At 36.6% G+C, this 20,760-nt stretch overlaps 1 protein-coding gene and 1 pseudogene across 2 annotated transcripts; both read left to right on the top strand.

Annotated features, from left to right (window-relative positions):
- The first annotated feature begins 628 nt into the window (after positions 1-628).
- On the top strand, positions 629-2,753 carry LOC143590054 (clavaminate synthase-like protein At3g21360). Its single transcript, XM_077070648.1, has 3 exons — positions 629-1,077; positions 1,187-1,440; positions 2,304-2,753. Exons 1-3 carry the CDS (start codon positions 706-708, stop codon positions 2,665-2,667), a joined length of 990 nt encoding a protein of 329 aa, XP_076926763.1. The 5' UTR covers positions 629-705; the 3' UTR covers positions 2,668-2,753.
- A 9,138-nt stretch (positions 2,754-11,891) lies between these two features.
- LOC143590053 (clavaminate synthase-like protein At3g21360) lies at positions 11,892-14,347 on the top strand (annotated as a pseudogene). Its single transcript, XR_013145397.1, has 3 exons — positions 11,892-12,543; positions 13,423-13,676; positions 13,946-14,347. The product of XR_013145397.1 is annotated as a clavaminate synthase-like protein At3g21360 (transcript).
- Positions 14,348-20,760: the final 6,413 nt, after the last annotated feature.

A 20,760-nucleotide genomic window follows, 5' to 3' on the forward strand; every position in this document is an offset into this window, starting at 1 on the left:
ACTTCCGATTGTATTTTGTATCTTGATATATTAGGGTACAATGATTATGTTAGGAAGTTGTTTTGATTTGATAAATAGTTATCGTCACTCAAAAATATTACCTAAGATTTTACTACAGATAACGCCAATGTTACTGTATATGTTTGTACTTCACATTTTGCTCAATAATGAATTTGAATCTGTACCTTTGAGCTAAAATTTTTAATTTCCACTTTTTAACGAATTCGGTACAATTCATTGCGGCTAGGTTCACAGGTTTGGTGCAGTTCATTTTGAAACAAGACATAACTGAAACCAACAATAATTTTCAGTTTAAAAAAAAGATTTTTTATTTTTTTATTTTTTTTTTGGATTTAAGTCTTTAACCACAGTTTTCACGCTTTAGACAAAAAAAAAATCATTTCTTATTTTATCATCGCTTTTAAAAAAATCCAAATTCATGTCCAAAATCTCTTAATGATAGTTACATTTGATCTAACCAATAACTATATATTTTTCTGATTATATGTTGAATCACTAATCACTAATAGATGTAATGCATGACGCTTAAATTGTTTTTATAGTAACAGACGAATTATAAGTCTTACCATTTTTTATACTTTAAATGTCTTTATACTAGATAACAAGTCAAACGTCTACCATTATTTATACTTGGAGGAAAATATCACCGTTAGTAATTTGGACACAAGTTGATAAACAATCCGAATGACCACAGGAAAACCCTTCCAAGTGGTAGAGTTGCCTGAGCATAAACCCCAGGACGACGGCGTTCTTTTCCCGGTGGTGTTATTGCCAAACACCGATTCTACTACAATACAACTCACTGCTTTTGAAGATGCGATCAGAGATCATAAGCCATGGTTGGAGTCTCTTCTCCTCAAAAGTGGTGCTATTCTCTTTCGTGGTTTCCCGGTTATATCTCCTTCTGACTTCAACAGCGTTGTCAAAGCTTTCGGCTTCCCTGAATTGAGCTACGCGGGTGGCGCAGCCCCTCGAACCCAAGTTGTTGACCGGGTCTACACGGCAAATGAAAGTCCTCTTGATAAGGAAATTCCTTTCCATCATGAGATGGCTTATGTAAGTTACTTGAGTCTATACCAATAGCTTTGTTATAATTGGATTTAATTTACTAGGTACGTTTGTTTGTTATAACTGGTTTATTTGTAATAAATCTTGCGTATAACAGCTTCCAAATCCCCCTACCAAGTTATTTTTCTTTTGCGAAGAAGAACCAAGAATCGGGGGTGAAACTCCAATAGTTTTAAGTCATATCATTTATGAAAAGATGAAAGACAAACACCCGGATTTCGTTGCGAAAATGGAGGAGCATGGTTTGACGTATATGAAAATAGCAGGTGATGATGATGATCCATCATCCTATACTGGCAGTAGTTGGAAGTCAGCATACAAGACTGATGACAAGAATATTGCAGAAGAAAGGTATGCATGCATGTTTGCTGAGATGATTATCCACTATGCTACGAACAAACACAAATGAAAACAAGTAAACGAACACAAGAGATATAACGTACGTGGTTCAATCTAGGTTTGTCCTACATCTACGAGCGACAACTAGGGTTCTTTTATTAAGTGATAATGTGATACATTACAAAGTAAAGAATGGGATCTATATATATAGGTAAAACCTATTTAGGGCTAACCCTAGGAAACTTAAGCTACAAGTTAACTAACTATCCCTATTAGAGCTAGGGTCGGCCAAACCCTACGGCTCCTTCGTCTGACCGGCTTGGCCCACAGTGAGCCGAAGCCTACATAACTCAGCACACTATAGTTACTATTAGAACATCTACGTGGCGTACAACGGATGAGATGATTACAAACTTCCTTGTTGTGGAGCAAAGTTTATTCCTCAAACCAGTGACAAACTAGTGATGTGGACAATATATTCTCTCTCTATCTCAAATACACATATAGATATATTATATAGACATATATTATTTTAATGGGGTTTTGTTGGAGGTTTGTTGTTGTGGAATAAATGGAGGTTATTGAGAAAAATTTGAAATCTAACGTGAAGCTGATGTGACGGTTTGTGAAAGTTTGTCGTTATAGATGCTCTTATATTGTTTATCATTTATATTTAGCTATTATTTTATCTATAAATAATAGTAGTTATTCGCGGTTTATTTTTATCACTAAATGGTTACCTTCATTAGTTGGTTCATTTGTTATAATTTATATTGTAATCTCTTTCAATTATTCAATACACAGTAAATATATAGTAAATATATGATGTATATTTATAATAAGCCAATCATCGATTTATGTTTGGGGATTGATAGGGCTGCGAAGCAGGGGATAAAGTTGGAATGGAGAGGAAATGGTGCTAAAATGATTTCAAGTCCGTTACCGGCAATCGGGGTTGAGGAGAGTGGCCAGAAAACATGGTTTAATAGTCTTATAGTTACTTACAATGGGCCGGCGACTGATAAAATTGGCAATCGGAATACATCAGTGGAGTTGGGTAATGGTGAGCCTGTGGATGACAATGTTGTGAAAGACCTTTTGAAAATCATGGAAGAAGAATGTGTTGCAATACCTTGGAAGAAAGGTGATGTTTTGTTGATTAATAATTTGACGGTTCTTCATAGCCGACGACCTCTTATTAAGCCACCCCGTCGTATATTGGCTTCATTGTGCAAGTGATTCGAAAAAGAAGATACGTTGTTTTTTTTGGTGACATATACTCTATATATTTTGTAGTACTTGAGGTATTAATGTGTTTTGTATGTTGTGATTTGGATACTCTTGTTGAAGTATTAAGCATTAGAGGTGCACATTATCGTTTTTTTTTAACCCGGAACCGGGTAGCAACCGTTTTTTTGTATTCGGGTACAGAATGGAACCGGTTCCGGTCAGGAACCGGGTAGGAACCGGACCCGACCCAGTGGAGAAATATGGGAACCCAATGGAACTGGGTAGGGTAGGAACCGGACCCGGGTTTTACGTAATAACCGGGACACCGGTTTTTTTTAAATTTAAACCATTTGACCGTTAGAAACCGATTCCAACAACTATATAGCCGTTTTTGACCGTTGAAACCGGTTTTTTAACTATAATCAAGTTACAAACATACTATAAATAGCAAGGTGTTGTGTATAAGTTGTTAAACCACTTTCAAAACACTAAAACACACTCTAAATCACAATTAAGCTTAAACCGACAAACAATGGCAAGTAAGGACGATGTTGTTATGTTCATCGAAACAACACGATTCCCCGAGGTTTAGGTTCATTACGATTTGTGTGTCATGACCGACTCACAAGAGATGGCCCGGTGCAAGTACTGTTCCAAGTTTCTGAAAGCGGGGTCGAACTCCACCCTTCGCAAACATACCAATAAGTATTTTCGTGAGAAAAAAAAGTTTTGATGCCAAGAAGGCAGAAGCGGGAGAGTCGTCCGGCTTTACAACTCAAGCACCTACCGCCGCTGGTAACAACGCTTAATCGTTGTAGAATGTTGGATTATAATGACGGACCTTGTTTTTTATTTTAACTTGTTTTGTTTAGTATCGTCATGTTTTAATAATATTTGTAGTATGTGTTGTTTTTTATAATAAAATGTTCGTCGTTATTGTAATCAATTGAAAAAGTATCAACAAATAAAAAAGACTAATAGTTACTAGTAATAAACAAAGCAAAACTAGTTAATAAACAAAGCAAAAATAGATATTACTTGAAATTTGATAGTGTTACAAATTATTTTACTAAAACAAATAAAAATTACAAGTCTTCTTAGTCTTCATCCTCGTCTTCTTCACCACCCGAATTCCCGGAAGAAAGCCTTTCCTCCACCTCCTTGTAACAGCCCGTTTTTCGGGTTTCGGTTAATAAAAGAAAATATGAGTTATTATAAGTCGGGCTAGTGTTGGGTTAAATGGATATGGGTTATAGACTTGGGTTATGAAGGAAGGAAGGAAGGAAAGACCATGGGCTTAAGCCCATGATCCATAAATATATAAACCTTTAATCACCCATTTAATTTCATTTCACACATATTCCATACACCACCAAAACACACACTTAGCTCTCTCTCATCTTGCTCTCTCTCTAGCCAAAATCACCAAGGAAAACCGATCCCGATACAAGGTAATGATAGTATGATGTTGTATGAGCTTAAACTCGTTAGATATGGTCACAAAACGACGAGCCGACACCGTTAAACCGTTTAAATCACGAGATCCGGGTGAAATCGGGTATAAACCGAACCTAAGATGAGCTTAGGGATCACCCTAGCTCAGATCTGGATCGAACGGGGTGAAAAACGGTGAAGAAACGAGTCAAAACTCGTTTTTCCGGCGAAACCGAGTTTTTCAGGCGATGGCGCCGGAAAGGGTACGAGAATAAGGGAATGTCAGATAATGTTCTGACATTCTCTGACCTAACTCTAGTTCGTTAACGGGAAGTTAACGAACTAGAGGTGATTCGCTAGCTGATTCGTCTAAGGGAGCATAACGAACTAGCTTTGGTTCTTGTTCAATTCGTTAAGGGGAAAAGATAACGAATCACTCTTGATTCGTTATAGTCAGTTCGTTAAAGGAGATAACGAATTAGAAGGACCAATTCGTTATGCAGACTGATTCGTTATATAGACTGATTCGTCAAAATGACTAGCTTGTTAGAAAGGTCCAATTCGTTTAATAACCAATTCATTAAAGGGTTCAATTTGTTACAGGAACCAGTTCGTTATGATGAGTCAATTCGTTAAGAATAAGTAACGAACTAGAAGTTTAACATAATGATAGAACAGTCCCTGGACTTAGAAAAAGAATGATATACAAAGAAGCCCTTGAACTTTTAAGTTAGTAAATTAATTAATGATTTAAAATTCTAATGGAAAATGTGTTAAGACAGCTCGACCCCAGCCAGGGGCTCTGCCCCTTGGACCCCGCTAGGGGCTGCCGCCCCTAGAACCCCGCTGCCAAGGGCGCTGCCCCCGGACCCCGTTCGTTGAGGGTAATAATTAAACTAGAAAGACGATATGGGTAGTGATAGTTTATTGATACGTATAATTGTTATACAGTTAGTCGTGCACAACTCAAGAAGGGAATAACGATTAACGGTGAACGTAATCGAGTTCAGGTGAGTTTTAGCCATATTCCTTGTTATGTTTTCGGGGCTGTGTGCATACTTTATGTGATTAGTTAATACACTTATCCTAAGTGATAAGTGTATGCCATATATGATTTATGTGAAAGGTATGATTGACTGCTTGTCGGTACATGAACGTTCTTCGGATATTGCATGTACTGCCAGGTAAAGGTTTGATGATGAAATTGTTGTATATGAAGAATGAATGATGTATGTATGTATGAAACTTACAATTATGTATATAGAAAGGTATGGTATGAAGGTATGGAAAAAAGGGTGACCGAACCCTAATAATATCCGAGGATGGAGGGTACCAGACCCTAATAATATCCGAGGATGAAGGGAGACCGGACCCTAATAATATCCGAGGATGAAGGGAAACCGGACCCTAATAATATCCGAGGATGGAGGGTACCGGACCTAATAATATCCGAGGTATGTAGAGTGAAATGCCCTTTACAACGTAAGGTTAGCTATAAATGTGTATGGTGAATGAAGTACAGGTTATGTATGTAATGCGTACCTTCGGGAACGTATATGTGTATGTAAAGTAAGTTATGTGATTATCTAGAACTCACTCAGCGTAGCTGACTTTTAGTATGCACGCAGGTTAACAGATTGAGACAGCTGGTTTGAGATGGACACATGGCAGGATTGAAGAGGCTGGCATATGAAGATTGTCATGATGTTTTGAATGTTATATTTTATGTTATGTTTAAAAGACAAAAGTATGGATATTTGTAACGAATGGTTGATGGTTTATATTATTCCGCGAAGGTTTTAATTAACTCTGATATTTAAAAAGCGTTTATGAGTAAATCCAACGTCCAATGTAGGGCACTGATAATAGGGCTTTACACTCCTCTTCATGAATAGGACGCTCTATTGGTATTTCGTCTACAAAGTTTGCCTTGTGTTGTAAACGATCCACCGCATCCAAATGATCCTTTAGGCAAATGTAAACCTCTAGAGACTCGGGAGTTAGCTTTGTTCTTCGCATTGATAAAACCCTCCCACTAAGAGAAAAAACCGATTCGGAAGCAACCGTTGAGGCTTGGACGCTAAGCAAGTCACGAGCCATGGCGGATAGAATAAGAAATTCGTTTTGTTTTTCTTTCCACCAAGCCAAAATATCGATGTCGTGAATTTCTTCGATCGTTGAGCCCTCAACATAGTTTGCTCCACTATATCGACCAAGTTCGTTAGTTGGTGTGTTTCCTCTTTGCCTCTTAGCTGCCAATTCACGTACTGCATTCATCAAATTTATAAGTTTGTCCTTGTACGGCTTACTTTTCGTTGTTTGCCTCACAAAAGATGACATTGCGCTTGGACCATAAAGTTGAAAATAATGGTCATAAAGTTCTTGAAGGTTTTTGTTAAACTTTTCCTTCGCTTCCGTCGACAACTTCGGGTCGATCTCGTGCATGCCCATGTTGTCAAATATATCATCGATCAATGTCTCAATGTAACATCCCGAAATTTCTAAAGTAATATTTATTATATTATTTTGTCGGGTGAAATAAACGAGTTAGTGGAACGATAATAATAATAGCAAAATATGAAGACTTAGTAGGATAATTAGATGGGATTAGATATGGACCAAAAGGAAATATGGGCCTTCGGTCCATGAGCTTAAGGTGTAACACCCCGACCGATGGCGGATTATACATCGGGGCGCTAGGAATTGTTTCATTACTCGTGACACTATTTGGGTGTCAATATTTGATAAATACATTTCATTGCGCATGCGCATAACACACCATAAAGTAACATAAATCACATATCATAACTCATAATATTCAAATACATAAATTTGTCTTGTTATATTTTAAACTAGGTCCAAAGTAAAGGAAAACATCCTACGTGTCCTCGAGTTTCCAAAAGCAGCTACAGCAAACCTGAACAGGTGTTAAAATAAAACGTCAACACTTGTGTGTCGGTGAGAAATCAAGTTTAATAGATATAAATAGATAATAACAAAGCACTGCGCGCAACATGTGTATAACTGGTGTTCAACATAGTGTGTAAACAGATTGTGATCAAGCCTAAATAGATCATAGCTCATAGTTCATAGCGTGCTCCAAATCGAGCAAAAACAAATAATCATTCGTGTATGTGCAAACAAACCAAGAAAAATCGTAACAATAGGTCTCCCGTGTTTATCTAATGGATCCATGAAAACTTCGGAATAGGCCGATCAAAGCGGTTAATGATCAACACATACAAATATACAACACTAGTAAACGTCCATAACACATGGGTTTTGCGCACATAATTTCATAAACAAGTTTAAGACTCAAGTTGTACGAACACATGAACATCCCAAAACGTTAAAAATAAAAGGGGATTAGGTACGAGATTACTCACTTGTAAGAGGTGTGTTGAAAGATAACGTAAGAATCAACTTTTAAACAAGCGAAAGTTAACCTATAAATAAGAGGTTATTGGTTTAACGATTGGTTTTTATGTCTTGAATATATGCAAGTCACTTAAACAAATTATTTAAAAAAAAATTATATATTATATATTTACCGAGATTTCTGGGCAGAAAAGAAGAGAAGACGGATTGCAAAGAGGGGAGTGGAGGCGTCGCTGAGGATCTTCGGCTGAGAGTAAGGGAGAAAGATTTTGGGGAGTGTTTAAGTGTTTGAGTGTAGTGTTTAATTATCCAAGAAATTAGTTTTATTTATAGGAAAACCCTAGGGAACACATCCCTTGAATTGGGGAAAAAGATCTTATCAAATCAAAGCAAAAGATATCAAAAGCAAGAGATATGGTGGCAGCTGCAGGGGATGGGGAAGGCTGACAGGTTACTGTTCATAGCATAGGAGGGGTCAGTCAAAGTACTGTTCAAGACATGGAAAAGAAGATTTTAAAAGATTATGCCAGTTACTTTTTCTAACAACCAAGAGGGTTGGTAAGCAAGCTGCGCCGAAAGTGACTTTTCGGACAGATGTCAGATCTGGCCTACTGTGCCCATACCTTGGCAGGTATAGCACAGAAGATAAGATATTTCAAAAGCATACAGGCTGGCTTAAACTGGAGAAAAGACTTAAGTGTCTAGCGCGAGAAGGCTGAGTGCGCGAGGGCGAAGGCAGACAGAACAATCCTTAGCGCGCCGCGGGAAGAACTACAATCCTTAGCGCGCCGCGGGAAGAACTACAATCCTTAGCGCGCCGCGGGAAGAACTACAATCCTTAGCGCGCCGCGGGAAGAACTACAATCCTTAGCGCGCCACGGGAAGAACTACAATCCTTAGCGCGCCGCGGGAAGAACTACAATCCTTTGCGCGCCGCGGGAACAGTTCGTCTCGCGTATCGCAGGAACAGATGGTCTTCACGCAGGCTTCCTTGTAAGGAGTCTGGCGCGTGGAGCTGCGCAGACATCCTTAGGCGGGAAGAACCAAAGGACAAGCAAAGAGTTAAGAGAAAAAGGGGCGGGACGGCGGAAGGGAATTATTATTATTATTATCATTATTAGTAATATATATATATATATATTATAAATTTAAAAAGATTATAATCAAATTTTAAATCTTAAAATCGGATCCGAAAACGGGTACCTGGGTCGGGTCGGATTTGGGCAGTTGCCATAAGGGAATATAAATACCCCCTTAAACCCCAATCCTTTCCATTCCATCCATTTATCCATCCTAATCTCTACACACTCCAAAACACACACAACCCGAACCAAGATCCAAAGGCGAGGACCCGAGCTCGTTGGTGCTAAATCGTCGTGACGAACCAAAGCAACAAGACCAGCTCGTGTTCGTAGTTCGACTCATTTACGGTACGTTTATATCGAGAACTTGTTCGTTTAGGTTTGGATTAGTATAGAAATGATAGATCTGTGTTTGTATGGTAAAAACGAATCCAACAAAGCTAAACTTACTGAAAATGGATATGATTTGATGGGTTAATCGATTGATAAAAGAACCCGTAACCTATATGCCTAAATCGCACCCTTTAAACATCGATGTTAGGTCGATTTGATGGTTGGGGTTTGTAGGCGCTGGTCAGACCTAAATCGCACCCTTTAAACCTATATACCTAAATCGAGTTATTTGGTTAAGAAACGAAGATGATTAAGGGATTTAAGGACGAACAGTACCTGCAGCTGGACAACTTCGCCTGCAAGCTAAGTTCGCCTGATGAACTTCGCCTGCAAAGCTAAGTTCGCCTGATGACAACTTCGCTGCAAAGCTAAGTTCGCCTGATGACAACTTCGCCTGCAAAGCTAAGTTCGCCTGATGAACTTCGCTTGCAAAGCTAAGTTCGCCTTATGATAACTTCGCCTGCAAAGCTAAGTTCGCCTGATGACAACTTCGCTGCAAAGCTAAGTTCGCCTGATGACAACTTCGCCTGCAAAGCTAAGTTCGCCTAAGGTTTAACTTCGCCTAAAGCTAAGTTCGCCTAAGGTTTAACTTCGCCTAAAGTCAAGTTCAATTAGAAAATAAATTAAAAACGATAAGTAAAAGTAAGCTAATATTAGGCCACCAGATTAAATCAGGCGAGTATTGATACGTGTAACTTATACAGTCAGCCGAGCTCAGTTAAAGAAGGGATTTACAACTATCGAAGGAAGAAGCAGAGTTCAGGTGAGTTTCTAGCCCCATTTATGTGTTATGTTTTCGGGGCTGTGTGCATACTCAATATGTTTGTTAATACGCTTATCCTAAGAGATAAGTGTATGCCTTATGTGGATAATGTGAAATGTATGAATGATTGCTTGATGGTACGTGAACGATCTTCGGATATTGCACGTACTGTCAGGTTGTAACGCTATGTATAAGGTAAGTATGATATGTATGCTTATGTGTATGAACGTAATAAAGTTAATAAAAGAAGGAAATGATGGTTGTATGGTTGTATGGTTATGAAAAGGGTACCGAGCCCTAATAATACTCGAGGTATGATGTATGGTTGTATGGTAACGAAGAGGGAATCGAACCCTACTAATATTCGAGAACTAGGGAACCGAACCCTACTAATATTCGAGGAAAGAGGGTACCGAGCCCTAATAATACTCGAGGAAAGAGGGTACCGAGCCCTAATAATACTCGAGGAAGGAGGGTACCGAGCCCTAATAATACTCGAGGAAGGAGGGTACCGAGCCCTAATAATACTCGAGGAAGGAGGGTACCGAGCCCTAATAATACTCGAGGAATGTAGGGCGTAATGCTCTTTATAACGTAAGATATGAAAGTAAGTTAATACAAAAGAAAGTATGAAAGTATGAATGAAAGAATATAAGTTTATGTGTATTGTATAGTGAATGATTAACTAGAACTCACTCAGCGTAGCTGACTTTTAGTATGCACCCAGGTGAGTAGAATGAGACAGCTAGCTTGAGCGGGCACATGGTGGGCGAATAGGAGACTGGCATTTGAAGACTCAAGATGTTTTAATGTAATTGACGTTTATTTTGAAAGACAAGAATGTTTAATTAAGGAAAGTTTTGGATTGTTGTAACGTTTCATGAAAGTTTTTATATTCCGCGAAAGTTTTAATGAACTCTGATTTGTAAGAACTGTGTTTATGAGTAAATCCGACGCTAAAGTAAGGCTACCGGGTTCGGGGCCTTACACTAAACCCTGTTAACATTCCAATACGAGGTTAATGCGGCGGCACAAGTAAACACCGGCGGTATGTCTTCATAATATTTTAAGAACTTTTCCTTCATTACCGCAACAATATCATTGAAGAGTTTGTTCTTCTCCTCAAACTCTCTAAAATTCAAAGACATTTTGTACAATTCTTGCAAAACCCAACAATTAGTAGGATAATAAACTCCCGATAACTTAGTTGTTGCGGTTTTGAACACATCAAGATACTCCAACAAATAACCGACATCCACCCAAATAAGGTCGGGAAGCAAATCGGCCTCGCATTGATCAACAAGATTGTTATGAAAACTTTGTAATGTTTGGCGTTGGGCAAAAGCACACTTGATCATATGACAAGTTGAGTTTCAACGTGTTGGAACGTCTCAATTCGGCCCCAAATATTTTCTTTCAACCGATTTGCAATAGTTCTTATATTCAAGATGTCTTCTTTTACCACTTTTGAAAACATCTTGTAACATAAGTCTAAAGCAAGTCAAATCGACACCCATGTTTTCATTGCCGAGACCTTGTTGAACAACCAAATTGATAATATGCGCAACACATCGAACATGAAAAAAATTCCCGTAACAAGGTGGTGAATATTTTATGATAAATTTTTTCGGCCACCTTTGTATTGTTTGATGCTTTGTCAAACGACATTGAAAATATTTTATGTTTCAAGTTATAAGTCGTTATAACCTCATCAACCAATTCAAACAATTTTTCGTCGGTATGTGGGTACGAGAAATTTTAAAAAGCGGTGGTGCGTTTCATCAATTGCCAAGACACCGGATCAACCAAATGAGCGGTGACACATATGTATGATTCGAGTAACCTGTGTAGTGCCGAACAAACATCTCTAGTTAAACTCACCATCGATTCTAAAATATGAAAAAGTCGATTAACATCATGGTTGAAAAAATTTGGTTGTCAACACTCGCTTAACATCATGGTTGAAAAAATTGCACCTAAACGCCGATTAATCAATAGTCGGTACCCCACCAACTCGTCATCAACTAATTGATATTTGCACAAAATCGATGAATATATATATATATATATATAATTTGGTGTATACGTAAATTTGACATATAAATTTCAATCAACTGGTCTGAGATGGCCCAATAGTAATGGGTGTACCAGATAGATAACACATTTGGCTGTAATCACGCTTTACACTTATTATACAAAAACCCATTTTATATTTATTGTAAAAAAATCAAACTCATACCCAAAATCTCTTAATGATAGTTACGTTTGATCTGAACAATATATTTTTAGTCACTAAATTACTAATAAGCGTGAGGCATGAGGCTTAAATTATTCTTTTAGTAACGGACCAGTAGTAAGGCTGACCATTATTTAAACTTCAAATGTCTTTATGCTATATCACAAATCAAAAGTCAAATTATCATCTTTAGTAATTTGGACACAAGTTGATAAACAACAATCCAAATGACGACCGGAATACCCTTCCAAGAAGTAGAGTTTCCTGAGCAAAAACCTCAGGACGACGGCGTTGTTTTCCCGGCAGTGTTATCGCCAAACACCGATTCTATTGCAACAGAACTCACTGCTTTTGAAGATGCGATCAAAGCTCATAAGCCATGGTTGGAGTCTCTTCTCCTCAAAAGTGGTGCTGTTCTCTTTCGTGGTTTCCCGGTTATATCTCCTTCTGACTTCAACTGCGTGGTTGAAGCTTTCGACTTCCCAGAATTGAGTTACGTAGGCGGTGCAGCCCCTCGAACCCAAGTCGTTGGTCGGGTTTACACGGCAAACGAAAGTCGCCTCGATAAGGAAATTCCTTTCCATCACGAGATGGCTTATGTAAGTTCCTTGATTCTATACCAATATATAGCTTTGTTAAGATTGGTTTTTATAAATTTTACTGGATATGTTTGTTCAGGGCAGACTCTGAGAATTCACGTACCCCGGCCGAGCCGGGAAAAAAATATTTCCTTTAAGCCTTAGTGCGTATTAAACAATGTAAACTATTTTCTTAAACGACAAATAAAGTTATAGTAATATAATGTAACAATTAGCAAAATCATGATATTAGAGTGAGTTTATGACATACCAAATTGAAGAAACATGGAATGGATCCGGGTCGGATCCGAGTCCAAGTTCCCCGGTCTTCAATATGAACGAACCACCGCTTTGGTCTTCTTCTCCGGTTACTCAGATCTGCCATAGAAAAGTGGGGGAGTGGAGGTGACTGTTAAGAGAATGATCTCTTGTTTACAGACACAAAAATATGTGGGAGCCAAGGGTCCAAGAGAAGGTCCTTTCAATGAATGATAAAGGCTCCTTATATAGAGACTCCATGACTACCATCATGAACCCTAACCTTTATTGGGCCAGGCCCGGTTAGGGATTACCTCCACAAACCCCCAGCCCAATTGGCCTAATTAGTAGACAATAATAATAATGTAATATACATAAGGCATAATGTAATAAATAAAGGATCGTACCGGGTTTGACGTACCCTACACCTACACAAATAGACTATAAAAGTGTTTGAGTATATAAAATAGTGGGATTATAAAGGTTCAAGTATTCTGAATATAAATATAATATTGGACTTATTGATACTGTGCCCCCGAGAAACACGTGCCCATGTCGGGCGTCCACATTGTCCACCCTCAAGGCTTCCCCTGTGTTTGTTTTAGTTACTAGTTTATTTGTAATTAATCTAGCATGTAACAGCTTCCAGATCCTCCTACCAAGTTATTTTTCTTTTGCGAAGAAGAACCAACAATCGGGGGAGAAACTCCAATAGTTTTAAGTCATATCATTTAAGAAAAGATGAAAGACAAACACCCGGATTTTGTTGCGAAAATAGAGGAGCATGGATTGACTTATACGAAAATACCAGGTGATAATAGTGATTCATCATCCCATACTGGAAGTAGTTGGAAGTTGGCATACGAGACGGATGACAAGAATATTGCAGAAGAAAGGTATGCATGTTAGCTGAGTCTATTGTCAACTAGATTTATTATTTTTTATTTACCATTGTTTTTTTTTTGTCATTATTAATCTCTAGTTTGAATATTAGAATAGTTATTATGCATGTTTTATTGTTAGTATTATTATCACTAAATGGTTAGCTTGTCATTAGTCGGTTCATTTTATTATTTTCTTTTATTGTAATTCCTTTAAATAATTCAATGCACAGAAAATATTCGATGTGCCTTTATAATAAAATTTATGTTTTGGGGATTGATAGGGCAGCGAAGCAAGGGACAAAGTTGGAATGGATGGAGAATAGTGTAAAAATTATTCAAGTCTGTTACCGGCGATCAGGATTGAGGAGGAGAGTGGCCGGAAAACATGGTTCAATAGTCTTGCATCTGCTTATTGTGGGCCAGCGACTGGAAAAACTGGCAATCACAACACATCAGTGGAGGTGGGTAACGGCGATCTTGTGGGTGATGATGTTATGAACGACCTTTTGAAAGTCATGAAAGAAGAATGTGTTGCAATGACTTGGAAGAAAGGCGATGTTTTGTTGGTTAATAATTTGATGGTTCTTCATAGCCGACGACCACTGGTTAAGCCTCCCCGTCGTATACTGGTCTCTCTGTGCAAGTGATTCAAAAAAGACGATACGTGTCTTTTTTATTCGTCTTTTCTTATTTTACTTCTATTTTTTGTTGCGTAACATATGCCATACAACTTTGTAAAACTTTGGGTATTAATGTATTTTGTATGTTGTGATGTTGGATACTTATTTAAAACTTTGAAATTTTGAATTATAGGATTACTTTTTTCGGTAAGGGGGCGATACCCAAGCATAATCTATTTTCCGCACACAACTACAAATATAGCACTAAACATATGGGAGACGAGGTGCACAAAACCAGTTTTGGATATGATCAAGAAGGTCAAAACTGAGTATTGCGATAATCTGTTTAGGTATAGAAGTTGGTTTTGAAGAAAACGTTACTAGGTTCTTACTTTTCCCGTTCAAGGATTTTTTCTGAATTTTGATCGGGTATAAGACCATTTATAGTGGGACGCTTTCTCATCCAAGAAGCCCCTAAAGCGCCGGGAACACAGCCCCGAGGCGCTTTGGGAGAGGGGGGGGGGGGGGGGGAGGAGCTTCTTACACAGCGCCGGATGGGGGGAATGGTTAATATGATTGGTGGGTTTATTTTTTGTTTATTTTGATAATAATAATAATAATAATAATAGGGTAATGATTTGAATGAGTTTCAAATGTTTCATCCACTGCAGTCATTTTAGCCATAAAACCTCTATGTTAACGTGGCGTCACATGTCGTACAACGTTCAAAAAAAGGTTCGATCCATTATACATGGTCTAAGAGCATTCTCAACCCGTTTCCTAAAATAATATGAGGGAGATTTGTAAATTACATAGTATGGTTATCAGTGGTTGTGATTATATGAGAGAGAAAATGTGATATGGGAAAGTTAAATTTGGGAATTCACCGTACATACCGTATAATATTTTAATATTTTTTGAAAGTTGTTGTGAGTAGAAGAGAGAGAGAATATAATGATAAATGTACAAAATGTATTATTTAATTAAACATGAGAGAGAAAATACAATGATTTTAATGTAATTATATGATATATATATATATAGGGGCGAGTTATTGTAGAATAATGACTTATCGTACATTACGTATGCGACACTGCTGGTCATCGATTTCAATTTCACGCGGTGGCAATTTGGTAAATAACCCAAACAGTAGTTCGCGATCAAATTCATCGATTTAAAATTGATTCCGATCCAAATTCATAACTCCTTAATCTATCACATCCAATTTCTAAACTCTAATCACAACTTACAGTATGAAATCTCAAAAGTCAAAACCCAAATTGAAAAGAACGTCACTGAACATTAAAAATCTTCAAATTGATCAAAAATTGATGATTTAATCAATAGAATTGATGTGTATGAGGCTTTAGAATCATCAATCGATTATGAAATTACATAATAATACACTTAATTGAGCTATGATTAGGGTTCATGTTTAAACGTTCTGCACAAAAACTTTAAACGTTCTGGACTTTTTGTACAGAACTTCTAAATTTTTTGTCTAGAACTTCTAAAGTAAAAAGTTTAGACCAAAATGAAGAAAAAGTTTAAACGTTCTGACAAAAAATGAACAAAAAGTTTAAACGTTTAACTAATACGTTCTGATCAAAACTACAAATTTAAACGTTCTGACCAAAACGAACACCTTTAAACGTTCAAGTTTAGATGTTCTGTACCAAAACTTTAGAAGTTCTAACAAAAGGTTTAGAAGTTCTATACAAAAAACTTTAGAAGTTCTATACAAAAACTTTATACGTCCTGTTTAAAGATTCAGAACAAAAATCAATTAAACTTTAAAAGTTCAGTACAAAAAGTTTATACGTTTTGTTTATACGTTTTAGGTTAATGTTAATACGTTCAATGTTAAAACCCAGAACTCAAACTCAAAATTGATAACTGAAACTTCAAATTGATGATTAATTGGATCAATTTCAAAGTTTAATTGATCAATTAGTTCATCAATTTCAATTTCAATTGATCAATTTGATAAACTAACCTGTGAACAACTCGTGACGGAGAAAGATGGTGTTCACGACGGTAACGTCGATGGTCGCAACGGTGAATACAATAGTTGGACGCTAACAAATTGATGAACGGTGATAGTGAAGGCGGACGGAATCGATGGGAGCAATGGATCATAGTTGATGAAATTTACAATATTGTCATCGCGTGATTTTGAAATCAACAGTGTAGGAACTCGCGTACATAATGTATGATTAGGGATTATTGTATTGGATATTTTATCTATATATATATGAGGTAAAATTCTCAAAATAAGCGTTTATGAAAACGTTTTTCAGGTTTTAGGTGTCATTCGCAACAAAATTCCCAAAATAGGTATTATAATCTAGTCGTGACGAGTTGTTTGTATAACCAATTAAAATTTGACACATGTCTTTAAACTAACCATAACGACAGATTTACTAACCATTTACTCGTCACGACTAAATAAGTTTTATGCCTAATAATCAACGTCCACGAGTAATTCGTAAGTTCTTTAGTCACGACGAGTAAATTGTAAGGTTAAACTAGTCGCGACGAGTTAAATACTAATAAACTACTTGTGTAGGGAATGTAAACCAGGTAAACTAGTCGTCGCATCTAAATGACTTATGAATTACTCGTTGGTGTTGATTACGAGGCATGTAACTTATTTAGTCATGACAAGCAAATGATTATTGAATATTCTCGTTACTGTTAGTTTAAGGGCATGTGGCAAGTTTTAACTGGTTCTACAAACTACTCGTGTTTAATCATAAACTACTTGTCACAACTAGTTTATAATACCTATTTTGGGAATTTCTTGCAAATGACACCTAAAACCTAAAAAATATTTTTATAAACGCTTATTCTGAGAATTTTCCATGTATATATGGATATATGATAGAGAATGAGCCAGCAATGCTCTAACCAGGCTCCAACTGTTTCAAATTATTGGTCGTTGAATCAATTAAAATTATTGGTCGTTGAATCAATTAAATAATTAATCCAACATGTAGGGTTGGGTGTAACAAGGGTGGCGGTGGTATTAATGTGGTTGCTGGTATTTATTTACTGATGAGTATTTTGATTTGATGTGGCTAAAAGTTGAAAATTGAGGGGTGTGGCTGCTGGTATTTATTTATCTATTTGGTTTGGTTTACTTGTTCTCTTCAAGCTCTCATACTAGATTAGTGTGTTTTTTTTATTGAACAGTGACTTTCACAATTAAGTTATGTCACTAAGTGAACACGTCGTGCCCCGTCACCCCACTCAGGCCAACTATGTTGACATGATCGGGATCCACACTGGTATCCGAGTTTGACTTGACGTTCCCGGTAAAACCCAGTTGGTTCACCCCGCCCGAAGGCACGACAGGTTTTAATGCTCTGGTAAAATCCGGGGGGAATCAGGATTCGAACCCGGGACATTCATCATGTTCCTGGCCATTGGGGCAAGCCCCTCTGGTTAAATACATTTGACTAGGTTTTTTTCCTAATATTACGGAGTTGTTTTATATTATTCGTTTTTAATATTTATATATTTTTTGGTTTTTAATTTTATTTATTGTGAGGAAGTTAATAACATACTTAAGATTTAAATTACAATTTTATTTATTGTAAAGAAGTTAATAATATAATTTTTTGGATTTTAATTTTATTTATTGAAATAGTTTCATAAATAAATTAGATGTTATATAACCCGATTTAAAAGTTATTTAGGTTTGGTAAGACCCATGATCTGCTTATTTTTTACTATAAAATTTGTTTTAATTATTAACTAGTAGGAGAGCCCGCACATTACTAACGCAACGGAAATTTTGGTTGACAGCGGTTTAGTTCGTTATTATACCAACATTTAATATACCAAAATTTATATTTTTCTTGGAGATTGTATTTTGACATTGTATGTTAAACCAGATTCTTTTAATACAAAACCAATACATGTTCTTTTGTGTATATAATTCATTTTTGGCTTAGAAATAGAGAAATCTGCATTTTGTCTCTCTGGTTTATATCGACGTTCGACGGGTTAACCACTGAAAAAGATTTTGCGAACTTTGGACCATTGTGATATTTGGGCGGGTCAGTCTGTCCCCTTGCCGTCAGTTGACTGTGAGTTGACTAACCAAAAAACGTTGAATTTTACCGTTTTACCCCTAAGCCTATAATAATCCTAAAACTAAATACCAAGAATTCGTGTAAAGGGTGGGGTTCGAACCCCCGACCCCTTGTTTAATAGCACACAACACCAACCAATTAAACTGAACTAACAAAGACTACACAATATGTAATATATATTAAGCATTTGAATTGAAACTATATATATGCATGTTTCTTGTATATATACAGGGGCGGATTCAATGCCAAATGACGGTGGGCAAAGGCCCACCGTCCGACCCGTGTTCAACCCATGTTCTTAGTGTAGTTGATAGTCCGATTTTCTTGTTTAAGCTCAAGTGCCCACCCTCTGATCGTCGGATTTTATGTTAACTGGAATATGCTACGGCATAACTCTCTTGAACCTAAAACTTTATTCTCTCATTAAACATGAATGTGTAACAAAGAGCTATATACAAGGGGAAAAAAAGAAAAAAAGAGAGAGAAGAAGAAGATGTGTAGAAGATGAAGAAAAAGGAGGGGCTGTGATGAGTACTATTTTATATTCAATTAATTTTTTTTTCTTTTTACTCTTTCCAACTTCCAAGACATTATTTTTCAAAAATTATTCATTTTAATAAAGTAATAGGTTACTTTATTTATTAAAATTTTAATTCATTAACTATTACTATTATATAAATTGGATGCGCCTCAATGGAAGAACACTCACTTTATTAATGAGAGGTAGAGGGTTCACACCTCACTATCACCAATTTATATGGGAGATATAAGGGATGACCCTGGCTTGCCAGGGTTCGAGTCCTGATCTCACCTAGTTTTACCGGCTCCTCGCTGTCGTGCCATTTGGCGGGCGTGGAGGTCGGGTTTTATCCGGTGAATCCCTCAATAGGTGGGCTAGGGGCTCCGTCCGTCCGGACTAGTGGCCGGCTCGAGCTACCTTTAGCTAATGGGGGGCCGCGTACGAAGTACCCGACGTTACTTAGTTGGTCGTTCAAAAAAAAAAACTATTACTATTATATAAATTTAAGTTTCAAAAATTATATGCGAATTAAATTTTATATATTGTTTAAATTTTGTTGCATTTAATTAACAGTTTTATTTATCATTTTTATATATACTATTGCTTTTTTTAAAATTTTTATCAAACTTAAATCTTATCTAACAAAAAGCATTTATCATTAAGTAAAAGTATTCTTTAAAATACTTTTCAAGTATTAACAAAAACAAACAAAAGTGATTATTGGTTATTCTTTTACATAATTGGGTTGATTGTTTTGTTTGTGTGAAAACATATTTAGTTTTCATCTATGAAATCTTAACAATTTTGTAAAAGTAAAACTTTTATCTTAGTGTAATAAAAAATATAAAATATTCTAAAGGAAAGTCATGAAAGGGCCTGATAGTTCTTTTTTGCTTTGGACCTTCATAGTAATTTGGCTAACCTTGTTGCCTTTAACCATACCCATTTTTTTACCCAATTATTTTGTGTCCGTCCTAACGAAAATTTTTGGATCCGCCACTGTATATATATATATTCTGTATATATATATTTTGTATACATATAGTCTGTATGTATATATATATATATATGAACGTTATTTTAAACGACGACACGGCTCGTTTTTTAGTAAACTTTTCGTTCAAAAATGACGAAACGGCTCGTTTTTTAGTAAACTCTTCGTCCGAAAACGAAGAAACGGGCCGTTTTTTAGTAAACTTTTCGTTCAAAAACGACGAAACGGGCCGTTTTTAGTAAACTTTTCACTAAAAAACGACGAAACGGCTCGTTTTATAGTACACTTTTCACTAAAAACGACGAAACCGCATGTTTTTTAATAAACTTTTCACTAAAAAACGACGAAACGGCTCGTTTTTTAGTAAAATTTTCGTCCGAAAACAACGAAACGGGCCGTTTTTTTAGTAAACTTTTCGTTTAAAAACGCCGAAACGGACCGTTTTTTAGTAAACTTTTCACTATAAAACGACGAAACGGCTCCTTTTTTAGTAAACTTTTCGTTCAAAAACGACGAAACGGCTCGTTTTTTTAGTAAACTTTTGGTTCAAAAACGCCGTAACGGGCCGTGTTTTAGTAAACATTTCGTTCAAAAACGACGAAACGACTAGTTTTTTAGTAAACTTTTCACTAAAAAACGAGAAACAACTCGTTTTTTAGTAAACTTTTCACTAAAAAACGACGAAACGGGCTGTTTTTTAGTAAACTTTTCGTTCAAAAACGACGAAACGACTAGTTTTTTAGTAAACTTTTCACTAAAAAACGACGAAACGGCTCGTTTTTTAGTAAACTTTTCACTATAAAACGACGACACGACTCGTTTTTTAGTAAACTTTTCACTAAAAAACGACGAAACCGCTCGT

Source organism: Bidens hawaiensis, unplaced genomic scaffold (genome assembly GCF_021521415.1).
Source record: "Bidens hawaiensis isolate Kalapana, Puna unplaced genomic scaffold, B.hawaiensis_p1.1 tig00038129_1, whole genome shotgun sequence".
Lineage (NCBI taxonomy): Eukaryota > Viridiplantae > Streptophyta > Magnoliopsida > Asterales > Asteraceae > Bidens > Bidens hawaiensis.